Source organism: Carlito syrichta, unplaced genomic scaffold (assembly GCF_000164805.1).
Source record: "Carlito syrichta isolate Samal-C Ts95f unplaced genomic scaffold, Tarsius_syrichta-2.0.1 Scaffold309798, whole genome shotgun sequence".
In the NCBI taxonomy this organism is placed as follows: domain Eukaryota; kingdom Metazoa; phylum Chordata; class Mammalia; order Primates; family Tarsiidae; genus Carlito; species Carlito syrichta.
In genome coordinates, this window is record NW_007253894.1 from 686896 (window position 1) to 710928 (window position 24033).

General features: G+C 36.5%; 1 protein-coding gene across 1 annotated transcript in view; it reads left to right on the forward strand.

The window, feature by feature from the left end:
• Positions 1–24033, forward strand: part of DOK6 (docking protein 6) — a 546111-nt gene that overhangs the window by 415160 nt on the left and 106918 nt on the right. Inside the window, exon 7 of the mRNA XM_008067862.2 lies at positions 14580–14697. Coding sequence (XP_008066053.1) covers positions 14580–14697 — 118 coding nt within the window. The remainder of the gene's footprint in view (positions 1–14579; positions 14698–24033) is intronic.

Below are 24033 nucleotides of genomic sequence, written 5' to 3' on the forward strand. Positions count from 1 at the left end.
AAACAACAACAGATGCTGGCAAGGATGTGGAGAAAAAGGAATGCTTCTACACTACTGGTGGGAATGCAAACTAGTGCAACCTCTTTCAAAGACAGTGTGGTGATTTCTGAAAGAACTAGAAATTGACCTTCCTTATGACCCAGCAATTCCCCTACTGGGATTATACCCGGAAGAACTCAAATCATTCTACCAAAAAGATACCTGCACCTGTATGTTTGTTGCAGCTCTATTCACTATAGCAAAAACACGGAACCAACCATGCTGCCCTTCGAAGCTGGACTGGATTGAAAAAATGTGGTACATATACACAACGGAATATTTTGCAGCCATAAAGAAGGACAAGCATATGGACTTCACAGCAACTTGAATGGATTTAGAGTCGATCATTCTCAGTGATCTATCACGAAACAAAGAACAGAGTACCATATGTTCTCACTCATAAGTGGACATTGAACAATTATAATGCTATAAGAAAGGGATTGGCAGTAGTTAGAAACTGTAAGGGGGGGTGGGATTGGCAGTTGAAGGAAACTGCTAGGGGAGGGAAGGGCACACTTCATCAACAAGGGTACCTGCATCATTGTTCGTATACTTAACCCTGAATTGTACCCCACATCTTTACAATAAAAAAGAAACAAAAATCTAAAACAACTAAAAATTTTAATGTTTAATATGTATTTATCTTTTTCCTTATATTCAAAGAGCAGCTCTATAAATACCGCTATTTACAGATAGACAATAAATAGATACATAGATGATAGATATTAAAAATATGTATATTCTTAAAAGCATTACTGATTACAGATAAGAACGACGTTAAAAGTATTTATGTAGATATTTGTAATAATTACTAGTACTGTTCCAAAGCCCAGCTTTTTTCCTACACTTTCTAAAAGTATTTTGGTCAATACATAGTTTAAAATATACAACAACATTCTTTTTTTTCAAGTTTAATGAAAACAATATTCTGCAAAGTTCAACTAAATGACATATAACAACTTCCATTAAATGATGGTGAAAATATCACATTGTATTTGTTATCCTGAGCGAGGTGTCTTCCAATTCCCTTCCATCTATCTTGAATCAAATGGAAGATTAAGTGCGAAATGTCCCTTATTGAAAATTAAGTCAAGTCTGTGAGAAACCAATTGCCCATAAACCTTCAAACTTCAGAGGACTGTTCTAACAAATGCAAACGGAGCCAAATGTGGCTGGCTTAAGGTCTCTGGGGTCTCTATCCCCATGCAGTTTTCAAGTTTCATGAGTTTTTTTCCAAGAACAAATAAAACTCAGTGTTCTCACCTGAAGATACACTTGCATGCTGAATTTTGTTCTTAAGTAGTAACACATTTTTTTACAAATGACGTACATTTCACATGTCACACTACCATGTTTTCTGGCTGCTTGTACGTTTGCAGTACTTCTTACTTACAGTGTATTTCCCCACCCAGTCACTCCTGTCTCAGTCACACCAGGGCATGCTGGCATGAACACTTCAGTCACACAAGCTAGCATGTAACTAGAAGTCTTAACTTCCTTCTTTCCTTTTTTGATTTCCTTTCCTTTCCTTCCTCTCTCCCTCCCTCCTTTCTTTCCTTCCTTCCTTCCTTTTGAGTTAGTGTCTCACTCTGTTGCCTTAGCAACAGTGGGGCAATCACGGCTCACCACAGCCACAACCTCCTGGACTCAGGAGATCCTCTTGCCTTAACCTCCTGTGTAGCTGGGACTATAGGCACATGCCACCACACCCAGCTAATTTTTTTTTATTTTTTGTAGAGACAAAGTCTTGCTATGCTGCACTGGCTGGTCTTGAACTCCTAGTCTCAAGCAATCTTTTTACCTCAGCCTACCAAAGTGCTCAGATTACAAGTGTGAGCCACGACACCTGGCAAGCCTAGAAACATTTCTTAACTTTTGTCATCATACACAGGAAACTGTGACTATCCTTTCCCAGTTTAAGTTATACATGTATGCTCACATTCACAGACACATGAGCACACACCCTGCTACTAGCATTGTTTACCTGTCTCTGATCTGTCTCCCATCTTTTGCCACCTGCCCACAAGACCCACTGTTTCTTATATTCATTCCTGGGACATTTCATACTTCTATTTAACAAAAATAGGATTAGATTCAAATATGTGTTGCTATCTTTCACTGTCATTCCTTTGATAGCTCAGTTTGGGCAAATTTCTGTTTCTTGGTCATATATACGTACAAATACCTCTGCTCTATGCCACCTCTTCCATCCAGTAATAGCAATAACAATGCAGCAATCTGATGATATGTTCCTATACATTGAAAACCCAAAATAATCTGTCACAACCTTCTTGCACCAATAAAGGACTTTGGCAAAGTCTCATGGTACAAAATAAATGTACAGAAGATGATCACATTCTTATACACCAACAGCAAACAGTCAGAGAACCAAATAAAAAGCACAATCCCATTCATGATAGCAACCAAAAAAAAAAAAACTTCAGCATCATCCTAATCAGAGATGCAAAATACCTTTACAGTGAAAACTACAAAACACTACTCAAAGAAACCAAAGAAGATACAAACAAATGAAAAAATATTCCATGCTCATGGATTGGAAGAATCAACATTGTTAACGTGCCCATCCTACCCAAGGCAATCTACAGACTCAATGCAATACCCATGAAATGACCAACACCATTCTTCTTAGAACTGAAAATAACAATACAGAAATTCATATGGAAACACAAACAACCACAAATAGCCAAGCAATCCTCAGCAAAAGAAACATAGCAGGAGATATCACACTTCCAGACTTTAATCTTCACTATAAGGCTACAATAACAAAACAGCCTGGTATTGGTACAAAAACAGGCATATAGACCAATGAAACAGGATAGAGATTCTAGAGCAAAACCTCAGTTTCCAGAAGCAAAACCTCAATTTCTCAACCAACTCATCTTCGACAAAGCCTCCAACAACAAACACCAGTAGGGAGAGGAGAACCTATTTGGTAAATGACCAAGTGCAGAAGAATGAAATAGGACCCCTATCTATCGCAATGCACAAAAATCAACTCTAAATAGATCAAAGACCTAAATGTAAAACCTCAACTGTAAGAACCTTAGAAAACACAGGAGACACATTTACAAAAATTGGAACAGGCCACCACTTCCTGATCAAAATCCCAAAAGCCCATGCCATAAGAGATAAGATAGACAAGTGGGACCTCAACAAACTGAAAAGTTTCTGCAAAGCAAAATAAACCATCAAGAGAACTGGGAGATAGCCCACAGAATGGGAAAAAAATATTTGCCAGCTGTATATCTGACAAAGGCCTAACATCCAGGATCTACAAAGAACTCAAACATGCCAAAAGGAAAAGAAAAGCATCCTCATTAAAAAGTAGACAAAAGATATGAATAGACACTACTCAAAAGAAGATATATAAGCAGCCAACAGATACCTGAAGAAATGCTCAGTCTCACTAATCAGAGAAATGCAAATCAAAACCACACTGAGAAACCACCTAACTCCAGTCAGGATGGTCATCATTAATAACTCAAAAAACACCAGATGCTAGAGAGAATGAGGGGGAAAGGGAAAGCTCCAACACTGTTGGTGGGAGTGTAAATGAGGACATCCTCTGTGTAAAACAGTGCCGTGATTTCTAAAAGATCTAAAAACCGACCTTCCATATGACCCAGCAAACCCATTCTGGGAATATACCCAGAGGAACTCAAACCATTGTCCAAATAAGATATCTGCACACACAGGTTTATTGCAGCACTATTCACAGTAGCAAAAACACAGAACCAACCATGCTATCCATCGAAGCTAGACTGGATTTAAAAAAAAAAAGTGGCATATATACACAATGAAATATTACACAGCCAGAAAGGACAAAATTATGGATTTGCAACAACCTGGATGAATTTAGAGTCTATCATACTCGGTGATCTATCACAAAAACAAAGAACTGAGTACCATAAGTTATCACAATTAGTGGACCCTGAACATTTATCATAATATTATAAGAAAGGGATTGGCCGTAGTGGGACACTGCCAGGGAAGGTAGGGAGGGGGAGTACAAAACATCTGTAAGAGTATCTGATCTCAAAGGGAACTGAAGACCAATGGAAGGACCAAACTTCACCTGTAGAATAACCACTTATAATCCTGAATTATACCCCACATCTTTAAAATAAAATGTAAAAAAAAAACGAAGTAGCTAGGGAAAATGGTTCAGAAAAGCAATAATATGTGCACATATATATAAAAAGAACAACAGATAAAACAAACAGGACAAAATGCTAACAGTATGTGAAAGACACATAGATGTCTTTTTGCCACTCTTGTAAACTTTCTATCTGACATTTCAAAAGTCAGAATTTCCCTAAGTCAGAATTTTTGAAATCGGTCATTTTCACTGTGGGCCTGGCAGCATCATCGACATCAACTGGAAACTTGTTAGAAATGCAGATTCTCAGACATCATTCCAGACCGAATGAATCAAGGATAAGGACTAGTGATCTCTATTTTAATACACCCTGCAAATGATTCTGGTGCACACTAAAGTTTCAGAACCACACTTCCAAAATCCAACGTAGTAACAATAGTAATACTACACATTTTAGGATTGTTAGAATGATTAAATGAGATATTACACATGTGAATATGATTTTGTAAACTGTAATAAAAATCAGTTAATAGTAAAAAAAATTTTAAAAACCACAATGCACCTTTACCCAGTGCTTCAGATGTGACAAACACTATGCTTTTCACACTAAAAGCACAACTTATATAACATTTATGACAACACAACATAAATTACATTAACTTCAATTTAGAGATAAGAAAAAACTGAGCCAGGCATATTGGCTCACGTTTGTGGTGCTAGCACTATGAGAGGCTGAAACAGAAGGAGTGTTTGAGCCCAGGAGTGAGACCCCAATCTTTTAAAAGGAAAAGCTAAATCTTAAAATAAAAAATTGGTGGGGCATATGGCTCATGCCTGTAGTCTCATCAGTCTGGGGGGTCGACATACAAGGATTGCTTGAGACCAGGAGTCTAAGACAAGTCTAGGCAACATAGTGAGACCTCCTATCTCTATTTTTTTAAATGAAATAAATAAAGCCAGGTACGGTGGCTCATGACTGTAATCCCAGCACTTTGGGAAGTTGAAGCAAGAGGATTGCTTGAATCCATGAGTTCAAGACCAGCCGTGACAACATGGTAAGACCTTGTCTCTACAATTTTTTTTTTTAATGAGCCAGGCATGATGGTGCACACCAGCAGTCACAGCTATTCAGGAGGCTGAGGCAGAAGGATTACCTGAGCCCAGGAAGCCAAGGCTGCAGTGAGCCGTGATCATGCCACTGCACTCCAGCCTGGGTGACAGAATGAGACTTCGACTCAAAAAATTAAAAAATTTGTTTACATACCTTCCTGAGGTGAATTGACTAAGCAGTTGAGTTGAATTTGATGACAGGCTGAAGCGAAGCTTATGTTCTTGACAACCCTATGATTCTGCCACACATACTGTGCTGTTATGTTTTGAACATGAGAAAGAAGCCCTCACATTCCTGCCCTGGTCCTGTGAAGCTTACCCAACTGGTGTAATTCTCATCTTATCTTCTCCCTGGAGAAGAAGGATTCAATAATTTATTTTACAGTGAGTCATGGGGAAGAGACAAGAACATCAGGGCTCTGAATCCTCAGAGACATCACTCACCAGCTGTGTCACCACGAACAAATTATATTATCCCTCTGCGTCTCATTGTCCTTATCTGTAAAGTTCAGATGGCATAATTGTTGACAATTTATGGAAACATTCTGTTGGATAACATATGAAACCAATTTGCACATTTCCAGGCACATAGAGTATGACTCATAAATGTCAATTCATAAATGCTGGATTTCTCCTCTCTTCGTTGCATATAGATTTGTGTCTCAACTACTAGTACAATTTTAAAATTTCTAGGCAATTACTAAAGAGATATAGAGCAAAGAGAAAGATACTTAGTTAACAGTTTTTTATACATAAGAATTTTATATCGGTGAATACGAATTAGCATTAATGTTCATCACAGGGCAGGCAAAGGCTTAAAATAGCAAAGGAAAAAGTCCAAAAGGTAATAAGCTAACCTAGATGATATTTTTGGTAAAAGCACAAAGAGGTGCTGGTAGCCAGTACTTTTGTAAAACCCCCACAGTTGTCAGGTCCCATCTGCTTCTTCTTGGCAGCTTAAGTCCTTTCAAAGGACAAGGCTGGATTGTCCCACATTGTAATATACTGGGGAGGAAGCTCATTTTTTTCCAGGAGAAATCAGCATCATAGTCTAAAGCATAATAATCTTAGAGTCTAGAGAACTATTTTCTATTAGAGGTTCTACAGGTGACATTTTTACCTTGAGCAAATTCCTGAATTTTTCTGGATGTTGATTTTTCATCTGTAAGAGAATTGTTAGATTCTCTAGGAAAGACTTAAGACCTGGATTTGTATGACCTGTCCACATGGTTAGCTTGGACTTCCTCATTCCATGACAGCCCTTACAGGTGGTCAGACTTACATGGTGACTTTGAACAAGAGAGGGAAAAAGCAGCTGCTGTAAAGATCTTAGAGGTCATGCTCAACAAGAGACACAGTGTCATATTTACCATATGTATTAGTCAAAACAATCACCAGCCAGCCCAAGTTTAGGAGGGGGAACATAACTATTTCTGAATGCAGGCTTTAAAAAAAAAATTACAGTTATCTTTCCATCATTCACAAAAATAATACAATATTTAATACTCCACATGATAAAACTTTATTTGAAAGACATTACACAAACTCTCTTGATGAACAAAAAAGCACAGAAGTACACAGCAGAATCACAATCCTATTCTCAAGCTTCCACAGAATATATGGACATACGAATGTCAATATCTTCAAAGTCTCGGTCTCTCACTTTAAAGAGGGATACTTCATCACTTTCCTATCTTCCAAGAATTTTTATGAGGACTTCAATAGATAAAATCAATGATTTGTGGGTTAAATGCCAGGTAAAATGACTGAAGGGGTATATGAAAATATAGAATTCTTGAGTTGGGCTGAAAATAGGGAAAAGGCATTAGGTATACATTGGAAATGCTCAGACTACTAGACCAATTGCAGATAAATCAAGAAGATAATTGATGATGAACAGCACCATTTCTTGAAAAAGGAATCCCACAATTCCTAGGAGAAAGCAGAGGAGATTATTATCCTATTTATTTGGAAAAGTAGGGTTTAAAAGAGGTTGAACCTTGGGCCTGTGGAGAACTTTCATAAGTAGAGTTTAACATCATAGCTAAGGAATGGAGAAATAAGTTATAGAACCATAAAACAGTCAAGAAGCTTTGTGTGTCAAATAAGGCACCAATTTCATGTGTAAAATAGTGCTTTAAAAATGGGTAAGGAGCATGAGTAGATACTTCTCAAAAGACAACGAATGAACCACAGGTTTATGAAAAACAAACAAAAAAAATGCTCTGCATTGCATTAGGGAAATGCAAGTTAAAACTCCAATGAGATATCTTCTCGTATCTGTCAGAATTGCTATTATCTAAAAGACGAAAAGTACTCATGATGACATGGAGAAAAGGGAAACCTATGCACTGTTGGTGGGACTGTAAAGTAGTATAACACTTATGGAAAACAGCCAAAGACGTGACTGCACCCCTAAATTCATTACAGTATAATTCACAATAGTCAAGTTATAGAATCAATCTGTGTTCATCAACGAATGAATGGATCAAGAAAATGTGGAATATATACATAAAGAAATACTATTCAGCCTTAGAGAGAGAGAAAGAGAGAGGAGAAAGACAGAAAGAAAGATAGAAAGAAAGAAAGAAAATTCTATCATTTTAAACAACATGGACAGAGTTGGAGACATTATGCTAAGTGAAATAAGTCAGGCACAGAAAGACAAATACTACATGTTCTCATTTATAAGTGAATTTAAAACAATCAAGTTTATAGAAGCAGAAAATAGAAATGTTGATACAGAGGCCGAGGGGCCAGAGAATGAGGACATGTTAGTCAAAGGGTACAAAAATCTCACTGAAGCATGAGAAATATGTTTTGTTTTGTTAAGGCTCTTTTGTGGTGAATATAGTAAATAGTAGTAATAACATGTCTATAATGCTGTAAAAATAACATTTTTAAACTGCTAAGAGTAAAATGTTATCACCACAAAAAAAATTGAGGTTATGTTAGCTTGATTTAATTACTTCACATTGTATTCATAAATCATGATCTCATATACCATAAATATATACACTTATAAACTGTCAATTTATAATAACATTTATTTTAGGTGGGTCTTAATGGCCTAATTATAATACAATTTTTAAAATTACTTAAATATGTAAGAGGAAATGGGCAAACTGCTAATTAGTCATTTGAAATTGACACTTTCTATCTTGATAAAGTAGATTAAAAACTAAATATATAGAGAAAAAATACAGAGTGAATAGTGTTTGTATGCATGTGTATGAGTGAAAGAGAGAGACTATCAATCTGTATATTGTTTTGAGTACGTATACATAAATGTATATATAAAACATACAGAAATTGGTCATATATTAGATAAAAATGAAAACTAAATTTCAATATATGGAAACTACTCAGTCTAGGTTCTCTGACTACAAAATATTATTAAATAAATATTAATAATAAAATATGCACAAATGGCCAGGCACGGTGCCTCATGATTGTAATCCCATGTTTTGAGGGTCTGAGATGGGAGGATCATTTGAAGTTCAAGAAGTTCAAGACCAACCTGTGTAACCCAGTGAAACCCAGTCTCTACCAAAAAAAACCAACAGTATCTTAACAAAGTATGTTATGTGCAAGCGTTACTTTATATAAAAAAGGAAATAAAGCTAAAATTATATACTTTTAGGAAAGAATGATTTCTTTTCTACTTATCAACCCACTGGGAAGTAGACCAAGCAGCACTGAGAAGCAAATGCATTTATACAGCAAATACATTGATTATAATTGCAAATTCTTAACTTGAGAAGGTAGGAAAGAACAAGAAAACAACTTAAGAAAAAGAGGAGCAGAAAATTAGGGCAAGAGGAAGGTATAATATATAAGAAAGACTGAAAAATATAAATTCTTTACATAAGTAGAAACATATGTCTCTCAAGATAAAAGTAAAAATAGAAAAAAATTATTTAAAGCAAAACTCAAATATATAAATTTGACACATGAAAGGACTTATAAAAACAGACAAAATTATTGTTAAACTCTAACAGAATAGGATACTTTTTTTCTAAAAATGTAAACACCAAATAACCTTAGGAGAATGGGTGACTCTTTGGGAAATTGTCCCATTTCTACTTATATGTACATAAACTAAAATCTCCAAATAGAATATTGACCTAAATGTTTGCTTTTTAATTTTTCAAAATTCTTTAGTATTGGGATTTGTTTGTTTTAGTATCAAAAGAGCAGAAATAACTTAAAGCTTTTCACTGTGGTTCTAGTGATTAACTTGGGGCATAGCAATATGGTCCTTTGTATCAGTCTACTTAAGTAAATGGAGCCTGTGCCACATAGTTCAATAAAGGAGATTTAATAAAATAATTTAGATTCAAGGTTTAGGAAGAACAGAGACAACTTTTGCTCTTCAAAATCAGGAAAGATGCCACCTCCTACCTCCCTTGCCTGCTACAGTTTCATGGATGCTGGCAGAAAACACCTAGGTCAACAAACATCATGGGTTTTATGTTCCCATAAGTTTCCCTGGTTACCAAGTCTCATGGGGCTGGGTGAAACAGTCCAGGTGGATGTTGTATATTGCCATACCTGAGATACCAGAGTTAGGAATTCCCAGTCTTAGAAGGTGACTACTAGCAAACCTGCCCAACCTTGGCTTTGGAAGAATACATGATCTGTATTGCCCTGGCAGGAAACAAATCTGTCCTCTGCCCTAGAGGAAGACACTTTATCTTCTGAGACTGTTAGCTATACAAACTTACTTGAAAAGATATTAGGGAATAAAAGTTGTCACAAGAAGTCCAGAGTGATCCCAGGAAGAATTGTTTCCTAAAAACCACCTTTTCAACCAAATGTGTTCAAAAGAGTCTTCCAAAGTTTAGGGGAGGCAAGGAGTGAGGGTTGGGATCTCGCTTTGATACTATCTATAAGTCTCAAATGTTTGCAAATAAAAAACAAATGTATTATTTATGTTTTAAATGGGAAAGAGCAGAAATAGCTCACTTATTTTTCTATCTTTTATGAGAGCCTCTAAAAATATAAGGGTATTTTTTAGGGGGTAGGGTTCCTTTGAGAAAAGCATGACACTTATCTGTGTGATACTCAGACATAGGTATTAACTTAATCTCCGTATGACACACATTGGCCCTAAATAATTCTCCTAGGCTGTGGGCTTTGTGAGATGTGTTGGTGGCAGCCCTCAAATAGAATGCACATGTTTTCACTATTCTCCAGACTTGGTTGAGCTGTGATCTCTACTCTTTGCAGATACTAAATAAGTGACTTCTGATTCATTGCTTATAAACCAGAGAAATGACTGCTGTTTCAAAAGAATGGAACCAAAAAACATTTAAAGCCAGAAATGGCCAAAAGTTCTTGAACTGAATTAACTGCTTCCTAATCTGGCTGATTTCTGCATGTACAATGAAGCATCCTTTCCACATCCTGACCCTATGCAAAAGGAGAAGCAGATAAGTGATGCCTACGGAAAAGAGTCCATACCTAAATACTGAAGGAGTTATGGCACAAAGGGTTGCAGAATTTTGTAGTTTCATGAGAAATTTTTCTCTGACTAAGACCAGTCAACGAATTGACACAGCAGATCCTCACAGAAAAGGAATGAAAGTACTTCAAAGACATAGCCATCTTGTTTAATTTCTTAACTACAATACTTGGTTAGAAATGCTCTCAGAATATAATTTTCTCTTTTGTATATATAAACATAGATTTTTTTTTTTTGAAGCCGGAAAGTGAGAAAGCAGAATTTATTGAGAGGACAGAAAAGCTCCCACAGTGGGAGGGGATCCAAAGAGGTTGCCCATAGATATTTATTTGTAATAAACATAAATTGCCTTATGTATTTTGATATACACACTTTAATTATCCCCCAAAATCCTCACAGTCAAACTGATGCATTGCTCTTTCAAAATTAAGAAATTATAATAGCATTTTAAGCTCTGTTTTTTCTTAATGTTTTTAATTGAAGAATCATTATGATATGAAAATAGTTCAAGATGAATTTTAGTTGAAATAATAAGGATATGTGCCCTCTTGTTGAATCCTCCCATCAAGAGAAGTTTTATCAGGAGTTTAAAATCAGAACTATCAAAATTCTCTAATGAAAGAGCTTGAAACATTGTCACCTGGTCTTAATCATTGTTCACATCAAGCAGGCCAATTTACAATACAATGCTTAAAGTTCATAACACAATTGAAAATTGCTGGTTAAATCAGATAGATTCTACATCATCTGTAGATTGCCCATGGTACAGAGTACTTGTATTCGTTTGCTCAGGCTGCCATGGGAAAATATCACAGACTAGGTGGCTTAAACAACAGAAATTAATTTTCTCATAGTTCTGGAGGCTGGAAACATAACATGAAGATGACAGCAGGGTTGTTTTCCCCTGAGGACTCTCTTTTTGGCTTGCAGATGAATATCTTCTTGCTGGGTCCTTACATGGCCTTTTCTCTGTGCACCTTCATCCCTGGTGTTCTTACTTTTGTTAAATCACCAGTCCTATTTAATCATGTCCTCTTTTAACCTTAAATAACCTCCTTAAAGGACTTTTCTTCAAATACGGTCACACTGAAGGACAACATTTCAACATATAAATTTTGGGGTACCACAAGTCAGTCCATAGCCATACTCAAGACATAGTTATGAATTATGAACAGACTCTGATGTCTAGGAGAACATTTAGACATCTGGAATATAGTGGACACTATCTGTATCTTTGGCAAAGATCTCGTGAAAACCCATCATCAAGATTTTTAACACAAATTTTTCATTTTTCACCAATTAAATAGAGAATTAGAATAAGAGAAACCAAAGGAGCAAATGAAGAAACAGAATATGGTTTAAAGCTTACCAGAACTTGAAAATGAAGAGTGAGAACTACAGAGACATGAGGTGAAAAACAATACAGGGCAATTCAGACGGAAATTGTATTGGAAGAATAGTTCTCCAGGGGCATTCAGTGGTTGTTTGTTTCCAGAAAACAAAATATGTTTGCTCTGTTTCCGTGATGCTTATGATTGATCATTTGGGAAGAAAAATGTCTTCCAGAATTAAAAAATAGAAGGAAAAGCACTTTCATCACTTCTTGGAAGGATTAATCTACCACTGATGATCTACTGTAGGCTAAGTAATAAACAAATTATATTAGAAAAAAGAATAAAGAGTAGACAGTAGACAGAACTGTGATTAATATAAGATTAAATTTATGGATTAATTGATGTTATTAATGGACATTGCTGACATGAATTGAAGATTTATGTATTTAATTAAGTTTATGTCTCATATGGGAAATTGGTTTTAAAGGTGAAAGTCCTTTCTTTTCTCCCAATAGCACTTTCATAAAATGAGCCTCACCTCTATTCCCTTACTGTAGTGAGGGCTTCAGTCCTTATGAGAATACTAAGTGTGGTCTCAATATACATAGCTCTACCCACATTAATTCTCCAACTGGTAGGTCTGAGGTAAAACTGGAAATGTGCATTGTTAACAAACATCTCAAAGATTCTGGAAGCATTGCTTTGTGATAACCCAGAAATGTGTCTTCTCCCTTGCATCCCACCCCACCCCACCCCACACATACACCAACTGCAGGATGTGGATAATGCACCCATTTTTTTAATATGAAGAAAAACTTTGAAGTAGACCAAATTTGAATATATAATGATTGCTTGCAATATTACTATTTGGGACACTCTCCTAGGGGAAAAAAAAAAACCTTAAACAGTGCCAAACTTTTAAAGTAGACTGAGAATGGCATTGTTGTGACAAGACATTAGTCGTTCTAGAAATGCCTCACTTCTAAGAAAGCAAAATCAAATAAACATATTGAAGCTCTTTGACTATACTTTCTATTAAATTGTAAAATCCTTTTTGTTGGATGTGGATTTAAAGGACCTGTATTATATTAGATACTTTTTTGACAGCCTCTTATATGAAGGGTAGTAAGAGTCAGATCCTAAGCTGGATGAGGAATTATGTGGCATATTGAAGTATAGGTGAGTATAGCTAGTACACAGTGAGGAAGTTCACACCACGGTGAGCAAAAAGGCATCTTAAGGCTAGATTTGACAGACACAACCTTTACAACTCCTGATTTTTGTAAAGAGTCAGGCATTAAGTGAGGGAGAAATGTGAGACTTTATTAATTAGAGGATTGTCCACTGTCAAAAAGTAAATGTGTATTCAGGTTGTGCCAGAGAAGTATGCACTAATTCTAAATAAAACCATCTCTACGTTTCTTGAAGCCTGTTGTACATCAATAAAGATAAATCTATTTCTTAAAGAAGCAATGTAAGCTATTTTTTTCTTTGAATTAATCATGCACCTAAGAAAGGGATGTAATATCATATGGATGTCCTCAGCTAACCTTGACTATACGTTTCAAATGAGAAAATATGCCATGATTTTATCACAGAGCTTCTCAAAGAAAACACTTTTTAAATATGCAAAAGTTCCTATCACAGGAACAAGGAAAAATATCTTTTGAGAAAACAGCCGTTGTGTAAGGGTGGGAGTAGATGTCAAGAAAATTTTTAAGCCCAAAATGGGTTAAAAAGAGTATTGAGTATTCTGTTTGATGCCTTTTGGGAATATCTGTTTGAGGGTATCTGTTTCTGAAGAAGTTTGCAACTCCATTGTTTTCATTGTTTTACATTTATGTAAGTTGTCAAAACCTGAGCGCAAGGCAAGTAATTTTTGCCCATAGAAACACAACTACATTTGTCTGGTGGAGTACGATTGATTATTGCCCTGAATATCTGCCAGCATTCTTTATTGTTTATAAACCATTGGCAGTCTCCTTAGAATCAGCTGCACCATCTTAATGTACCCTTCTTAATGAATGAGTTAGAAGAAATTGTTTACAAGCATTCATTTCATGTATTTGAGTTATAATTTTATTTTTAAAAGTTATGCTTAGGGGATTATGCCGGTATCTATAGCAGATTTTATCATGTGTCATCCACGTTTAACCCGCTGCATTGAAAACACTAGTCACATTGGCACAAGGGTGGGATCTGCAGGTGTGGGCCAAGGTTAGGGGAAGCAGGGAGAAGTGGGAGGGGATATGTGGGAACACAACGGGTGCCTGGTCCACTAACAAGGGAGAGGGAACCAGCTAGGAGCCCAGACTCTACCTGCACGACACCTACTTATGTTGCAAATCTTCACTTGTATCCCGCAACTCTACAATAAATTAAAACAAAAATAAAAGAGCCGCTTTCAGTTGAACATCCTATTTTTTTTTTTATTTTTTGTCTTTCCAGGTAAGTCTTGCGCGTTTAATATTTTAAATACAGTCTCATGTGCATTTTATTTTTCTTGTAGCTGCAGACAAGCTTGACTGAACCGATGACATTATCCAAATCAATATCTCTTCCTCGTAGTGCGTACTGGCATCACATCACTCGTCAGAACAGCGTGGGAGAAATCTACAGTTTGCAAGGCAAGTAACTTTAGACAATAAAGCTGTGTGACCTTTAGCTTCCTTCAGGTGGACTGAGCCATGCAAATGGCTTTGTATTTGCATTACTTGCTTTTCCTCCATTCCCCTTTGTCAGCTGCCACTGGCCACAGTGGGGACCCCGAGACTTAACAGTGATTTTTTTAAAGGCTATCATTTCGTACACGCGTGGTAAAAATTATTCCAAAAATTACTGTGAGGTCTAAGGACCCAATCTGGCACAAGAACTTGATGGAAACATTATGCACAACATATTATCAGAGCTAAAAGCCGATGGTGAGGTCTGTTTCATGCTGTGTTTTACAAAGGAGTTCTTTCTTTGCATCCTTCTGCCTCGATAGGATTACATATCAGTTCAGGAGGCTCACGTCAGGCTCTGTAATAAAATGGTACATAAACCTACCCACAGAAGTTTTAACGTTTAGCCAAAGCCTTGATAGGGAAACCATTTGGAGAGGATGCAGGTTAGAAGGGGCCAAGTGCAAATACTTTGCTTTTGCATTTTTTTTCTAATGTTCAATGGTCAATTAACTAGCATGGGAATGGCTTGCCAGATGAATCAAATTAATAGATAGCAGGTTCCCTATTCCTTCCCCTGTTTTAAAATGGATAATTTTATCCTCCAAATAAAATACTCAGCTACAAACAATTGTTTAACAGCTGGCCAACACTGGAGGAAGCAAGAAACTAAGAAATATAGAGCTGAAACACTCACAGCTATAGACATGCATTCATCCAACAAGCATTTATTGAGCACCATGGGCTTGAATGGAATTAGCATCCAATAAATATCCTGTGAAAGAATGATCAATTATAACCTTCAGTATAGTTAGGCATTCAGATTGTTTTCCTTTCATACTTTAGCTTTTGCTCATATTAACAAAGCTAAATGTTTTAACACAAAGAAAGCAAGCAGCTGCAGACTGAAATAATGTGAGTCTACGCAGCAATATTTGCTTGCTGGTGTTTCACACCTAGACTAATGGAATGTGATCAGTGGAAATTAATGGTTAAAGACACGTTGTAGAAGACAAAGGCAGGCGTCAGAACCAGTTTTAGTCACTTACTGAAGGCAATTGCATTTTATATTTCAAAAGAACTCTTGTATGGCCAACTTGACTTCCTGTATTTAAGAGTTAGTTATTATCTTTCTGCATTATTTATTTGCATTATAAAATATTTAATAGAATAAGGATTAGAGGGTTGAGAAAAGTAAGGCAAACTGGTTTGGCAATTTCAAGAATCAGAAAGAAGAGATGAGTTTCTCATGCTTTTACTTCCCTCCTCAACTGTCAGCGGCCACACAGTAAAACTGTTTGCATCATGATCTTATCAAATTAATCTTGTTCATTCCTGTGATTAGAAATAATTAGCAGAGAATATAGCAGAGAATATAGCACTTGCAATATAGTGTTATTTTTATTTAAACATTAAACATATATAAGTAAATATTGATATTTACTTGATGAAAACTGAAAGTATGGAATGTTTGGGTGAGAAAATAAGAACTATCAAATTTCTAAGCAAAACAAGAAGTCAGATGTGAATACAAATAATATGGAAGCCATGTAATGATAACGTTGGTGTTTGTCAAGGTTTTGCCGTATAATTCCAGAAAACAAGAGACTGCTGCTTTCTCTAAAGAGAGAGCTAAGGTTTAGACGGATACACAGTTTCAGAAATCATTTCATATGCATCCAACAAAAAAATTAGAATGTTTTGAAATATCTTAAAACATTGCCAGAAACTCCTTAAAAGACAATGTTGAGTTATATAATTGATACAATAACTTATTGAAATACTCTTATTCACTTTCTCTCACTAATTTTAATTTCCAGCAAAGTTAAGGGCTTAAAATATCTTATGAATTACAGTAGAAAATTCACTTACATGATTTCAATAATTCATTGTTCTCTGGTTGGTGATAATCGTAGTTTTTGGGTAACAAAATAATGTGCATGGACTAAGGTAATTGTTTTAAGTCAAATATAGAGAGAGTATATTCAGCATAAATTACATTTCACTGTACTGTGAATTTACTCTTTATACTGTATGCTTCTCACCGCAATACATTTTGTTGCTTTGTATATCCCTCATTTTATTTTATAAGTATAGAGATAAATATTTAGATATCCTGATAGAAATATGATTGACAGATAGCAGGCAGGTAGATAATATATAGATGAATGAATAAATATGGTTATAAACTTGTTAGTGATACTTTGAGAATGGTGGTTTATTTTATTCTTCTGTCATCTGCGTGTCAGTCAAAATAAGCAGAGGACAAAGAGCCTGAATGATTTTTTACTGTGATATGGGCTAATGGAATTACAGTAGAATAAAACTACTGAAACAAGGGAGAAATAAAAATAAACACCCAACCTTCACACAGTCCATGAATACTTACATGTATTTTGTTTTTTCCACAAAACCACATTTAAAAATCTGGCTATCTTGAGTCTCACTTTCTTGGCTGTGCTCTTGAAGGGGTATCACTTCTTTACAAAGAGGAGGATATTGTTGACCAACTATCATCGTTGACTTTACAGTGTCAAAGTAAAAATTTGATGATGTAGGAATGTATCATCGTCCAATAAACAACAGGTAGCACTGAGAAAAAGATATACCTTTAGAATTTTCACATCATATTTTTTTGTGAAGCTGAGATCGATAAAAATTAAATTCAGCAGACTTTCATTCAGAAGGCAAAGGGGAAAACGTTTTATGTCTTTAAAGTTTAATACATTGGTGGCATTAATAAGTGGCACCAATTGATAAAAATTCATGGAATGAAAACAAGTCCATTCTATATTAAGACTTACCTATGACTTGGACTGCCTGTCACCCCCTTTGACTTAGCTCAGTTTCATCTCTGTCATCTATTGCTAGATAACACTTTTAAAGACTTATCAATGCTGAGATCTGAGTCTACCTTAATATTCAAAGTATAGGTGCAGTAGAATTTGCTTAACTTGCGGTGCAATTCCCAGGAAGTTGCTCTGAAAGAATGAGTTTTCATGGTTTCCTTATTGTACTCCAGTAGTCTAGAATCAAACGAGTGAGAAAAGGAAGAACTAGCTTCTCACAAGTACATGTTGTTCTTAGCAATAGGCAGCTACTCTGCCCTATGTGGTTTGCAATAGGTTGAGTTATGCCACCTCTTCTTGGAGAAGTGGTAAACAGACTTCCCTTTTCTCTTTTTGTCAGATAATAAAGGATGATTGATCTGTATTAGAAGGTAATGTCTTATTTATACTTCTCTAACTTTCGCTTGATTTAGAAAAATATTTGTCATATTCCTCCTAGAGATGCTATCTCTAGACTTAGAGAAAACTAAACTGCTAAAGGAAAGAACATGAGCTTGAACTCTTGACTCAGAAGTAAATGCTAAAAACCTACTGTTGGTTTTAATATTGATACAATTGTATTTCCAAGGCCTTAAGAAATGTGCTGGGAATGTTTTGGGATCTTGAGGAATACACATTTTTTTTAAAAAAGGCAATACCCATGAAATTACCAACATCATTCTTCTCAGACCTGGAAATGACAATACAGAAATTCATATGGAAACATAAACAAACACAAATAGCCAAAACAATCCTCAGCAAAAGAAACAAAGCAGGAGGCATCACACTTCCAGACTTTAAACTTTACTACAGGGCTACAATAATCAAAACAGCCTTGTATTGGTACAAGAATAGGCATATGAACCAATGGAACAGGATAGAGATTCAAGAAGCAAAACCTCAATTTCTCAACCAACTCATCTTCAACAAAGCCCCCAACAACATCCACCAGTAGGAAGGAGAGAACCTATTCAGTAAATGGTGCTGGGAAAACTGAGTGACCACATGCAGAAGAATTGAAACAGGACCCCTACTTATCACCATACACAAAAATCAACTTTAAATGGATCAAAGACCTAAACACAAAATCTCAAACTATAAGAACCTTAGAAAATACAGGAGACACCCTTATGGAAATTGGGACTCGTAACCAATTCCTGATCAAAACCCCAAGTGCTCATGTCGTAAGAGATAAGATAGACAAGTAGGACCTCATCAAACCGAAAAGCTTCTGCAAAGCAAAAGAAACCATCAAGAGAGTGGGAGACAGCCCACAGAATGGGAAGAAATATTTGCCAACTACATATCTGACAAAGCCCTAACATTCAGGATTCACAAGGAACTCAAACGTGCCAAAAGAGAAAACACAAACAGCCCCATTAAAAAATGGGCAGCCGGGCTCAGTGGCTCAGCCTGTAATCCCGCACCTTTGGCAGGCTGAGGTGAGTGGATTGCCTGAGCCCGCGGGTTCGAGACCCGCCTGGGCAGCAAGACCTCATCTCTACAATAAATCAAAAAATCAGCCGGGTGTGGTAGCGCATGCCTGTAATTCCGGCTACTCGGAAGACTGAGGCGGAAGGATTGCCGGAGCCCAGCAGGAGAGGCTGCGGTGGCCGGAAGCGGCCACCGCGCTCCAGTCTGGGTGACCGAGTGAGATTCCAACTCGAAAAAAAAAAAAATGGGCAAAAGACATGAATAGACACTTCTCAAAAGAAGATATATGGGCAGCCAAAAGACACATGAAAAAGTGTTCATGCTCACTAATCATCAGAGAAATGCAAATCAAAACCACATTGAGATACCACCTAACCCCAGAAAGAATGGCCATCATTAATAAAGCAAACAACAGATGCTGACAAGGATGCAGAGAAAAAGGAACATTTCTACACTGCTGGCGGGGACGCAAACTAGGGCGACCTCTTCGGAAAATAGTGTAGCGATTTCCAAAAGAACTAGACATTGACCTTCCATATGACCCAGCAATCTGCAGCCATAAAGAAGGAAAAACATATGAACTTTGCAGCAACTTGGATGGATTTAGAGTATATCATACTCAGTGATCTATTACAGAAACAAAGAACAGAGTACTAACTGTTCTCATTCATAAGCGGACCCTGAACATTTACCATAATACTATAAGAAAGGGATTGGCAGTAGCGGGATACTGCTGGGGTGGGTAGGGGTCAGGTACATAACATCAATAAACTTATGTGATCTCAAACGAGGCAATGTGGGGACCAAAGGAAGGCCCAAACTGTACGTGTATGATGACCACTTGTATACCTAATCATGAATTGTATCCCACATCTCTAAAATAAAAAAAAAACTTTAAAAAATCTAAGGGGTATAGGGATGAGAGTTTTTCTTATTTTGTGGTTCTCACCTTGACTTTTTGTCACCAGTCAACATATTTAGATGATAGACTATACAGCGGGGTCTTTAAGTCAGGATTTGTGGAGATGACAAAAGCTTTTATTGAAAACAACAAATCAAACTAGTAGATACGATTGGCGGTGCCAGGTGTACTGCAGGCACTCAGTAAATCTTGTTGAAATGCACAAATGAATCAGCAGTGCTTTATAAAGGATACATGGAGGTGATGACATCAGTACTACCTCCTCCTTGGTGAAGGTGGACCTGAGAAAAATTTTCTACTGATGAAGGAATAATGCCTAGTCCTACACATAGCACACTCTGGGCAGCCATGTTCTTCTCCTTGCCTGTGGTGAGATCTTTGCTGGCATGTCTATTTTTTGCTTAAGGATCATTTTTACTGTGCACAAACACTTGTTATTGCCAGCCTCTATTTTGGTAAGTGCAGGAAGCATTGTGCAATGCTGTAGATCTGTCCCTTTAAACTGAGGGCTCGGTTTTTCTGTCTGTCTCCACCTGCTGCATTCCTTCTGGGATTAGTTGGGATTAGTTGTTGTTGTTGTTGTTGTTGTTGTTGCTGCTGCTCTTTTTCCTCCTCCTTCTCCTCCTTTTCTTTCTCCTCTTCTTCTTCCTTTTCTTCCTCTTCCTCTTCTTTTCTTCTTCTTCCTCTTCTTTCTGCTTTCTGCTCCTTCCCTTAAAATGGTGCCCAGTGAACAGATTCATGGTATGGGGTGTTATTCTTCAACTATTTCTGACATATATGATCACTTGTTCTCACACAAAATTATATAGGATATACTTTGACTCGCTTTTTAACAGCTCGAACAACCTCACTCTTGGAATAATAGGGTATGTCTTTTGTAAAGGTGGTAGTTTTAGGAGTTCTGCTTTCAGTAACACTGGTTAGTATCCAAATGCCAGTTCCACCCTCTGTACTTCCGTAATTAAGCTACAGACCCCCGGTGTCAGCACCAGAGCATACCTAATTACGTAGAAGGCATTCGATGCTCACAGAAAGGGCATCTGTGGCTTCAATTTCTCAGAAGGACAGGCTGGAAATAGGCAATTAGAATTAGAGATAACCTTCAGATAATGGTAAATAGACTTCTGCCATAGATTAAGGAGGTAAATCAAAGGATTTGTTTACTCTTTGCTCAGCTATGACCCTCTGTCCTTCTCTCCTGCCAATTCAGTTTCAAGTTTGCTTTGTATACAAATTGCTTCTGTGGAGATTTTCTATTTGAATTTTCATTATATGATGTTTTCTAAGTTGCAAAGTTAATAGAAGCCTCATAGCCAGCTTTAAAAAAAAAAATACAGAAATTTGCAAGAACCCCGGTGGCAATATGGCAACAACCTTTAAAAGATGAGCCATTTTCTAGAAGCAACACCTTATGTCTACTAAACCTTATTTATGAACATTTATTGCATGTTCGTACCTTAAGAAAGGTAAGTCAAAGGCAGGCAATGTCTCCCTGGATATCAGTTTTTAGAGACAAATGAATCAGTTGTCCCCCAAAGTAGACATCCTAAAAATGCACAAAATATTCCCACTGTGAAACGTTCCTCACATCCCGCAGTCAAAATTAATCACTCCCTTTTCCATGCCCCCATTGATATAGTGCATAACTTTATTATATCAGTGCATTTGTTGAGAAACCTGCTTCTTCCACTGGAGTCTGAGGTAGTAACTAACTTTGTGAATGATTTTTTGTCAGGCAAATCTTGGGGCTTAGTTTTTGGGAGAAGACACACCCCAGAGAGGTTAAAAATCTTGAGTTTGGGAGTCAAATAAACCTGAGTTTGAATATTAACTTTGCCACTGCTGAATTGTGTGATTTTGGTCAATTTACTTAACCTTACTAAGTCTTGTTTTGTTCATCTCTAGTGGAAGATAATATTATCTTTCATGGTAATTAAATGAGATTATCTACATGAGTTATAAACATTAAATAATTTTTAACTATTGCTAATACATTAATTAAACTATTGCTAATATATCAAAGTACAGTTGACCCCACCCCACACAGCTGAAAATCAGTGTATAAGTTTTGTTTTTATGTTTTTGTTTTTTTATTTGTTTTAGCTGGAGTCTCACTGTCATCTAGACTGGAGGGCAGTGATCCAATCATGCCTTCCAAGTTGCTTGGGACTACAGGAACATGCCACCAAGCCCGGTTAATTTATTAAATTTTTTCTAGAGATGATCTCACTATGTTGCCCAGGCTTGACTCAAACTCCTAGCCTCAAGCAATCCTTCCTCCTCTGCCTCCCAAAGTGCTGGAAGAGAAAATAGATTTACTACACATTAAGTGGAAGAGGATCACACTGAGTAGACAGAAGGGGAGAAAGAAAAGGAGGGGTTGGTCCTGCTGTCTCAGAGGTAGCAGAAGCAGAAGAAGATCCACCTTTAAGTGGACCCATGCAGTACAAACCTATATTGTTCAAGGGTCTACTGTAAATTAAAGTCTCACTAAGAGGTTTCCTTTTCTGGCAGAAGCAGGTATGCTATTCTACTCCCATTTCTTCTAGTGTTTACTTCATTATTACAGAGTTTCTACTGTGCTTGAGGAGTTTTGTTCGGTTCTAAAGACTTTATTTTTAAAAACTATCTTTAAGAAATGTTTTTTAAAGTTTTAGAAAAGTTAAATCTAGGCCTAACCCTCACTCTAAATTTTGTTTTATTTATTTGTTTGTTTGTTTGTTTGTTTTCTTTCAATGGCTTTATAGGATACAAATACTTTTTGGTTATATGGTTGCTTTGCATAGTGGTGAAGGAGTCTTGGCTTTAAGTGTACCCACCACGCCCACCTGTGCACATTGTACCTGATAGGAGATTTTTTCATCCCTCCATCTGTTCCCCCGTCTAAATCTCCAGTGTCCATTATACCATTCTCTATGCTTGACATTTCCTTAGTTTAGCTCTCACTTATAAGTCAGAACACAGGGTGTTTGGTTTTTCTGTTCCAGCATTCGTTCACTTAGGATGATGTTCTCCAGTTTCATTTAGGTTGCTGGAAAATACATTATTTCATTCTTTGTAATGACTAAATAGTATTCCATGGTGTATATATACCACATGTTCATTATCCATGGATCACTTCACAGGCAATCACATTGATTCACATCTTTGCAATTGTGAATTGTGCTGCAATGAACTTGTGACTTATTCTAAATTTTTAATGCAATGAAAAATTCAGTCTTAAGCATTTATTTTATTTTTTTCCCACAAATAAGTATAACCAAGACATTGCACCTTAAACAATAAACCACTTCTCTCATGCCTTACATCACTTGGTCCAGGTAACCTGAAGGAAACTAGAACCTCTTTTTAGACTTGAGAGTTGCAAAACTCCTGGAAAGACTTTACACAGCTTAGCCAGGAGGTGCTCCCACCTCTGTCATCCACCCTCCCACCCAAAATCATTTTTGCTGATTGGCTTACTCTAATTGCCAAGTAAGCCTTTCCAAGAACTTTCTTCTTCTTAGACCACAACCTCACTTCTGAAGTGGAATAGCTTACTTGAACTAGTCCTACTAAATGTATTCTCTCATAGGGTGCACCTTACCAACTGGACCAGAGGTGAACTCCAAAATCGAGGTGACTAACTGAATTCTCCTGCACAGTTCAAAGCAAAATTGGAAGAGGACTCACAGTGTGAAATATACAAAATCAATTATTTAATCATTTTTTTACCAGATATGTGAAAGTAATTACTAAAATATAAAAGATTAAGAGTTTCCAGGTATTATATTGCATTAGTATAATCCAACAATGGTTTTGTTAAAAATTGCTTCACTCTCTTTAATTCAAATTGGAAATAAAAATGTCTATTTGATCTCCATGCTTCAATGTTCTCTCTTCACCAAGCTTCCTTCACCCGATTTTTAAATATATTATGTCCTTTAAATATAAATAGTTGGGTTCTATTTTAATCAAATTCTGTGGAAACATATATAATATTTTATATATATATATATAATTTTATCCAAAAAGGAATAAACATAATCTATAATATTAGTTCAGGAAAATGTTAATATGACTAGATTAAATGACAGATGTTAATACAGATCAATATGAACACACAGTTGCTCAGTT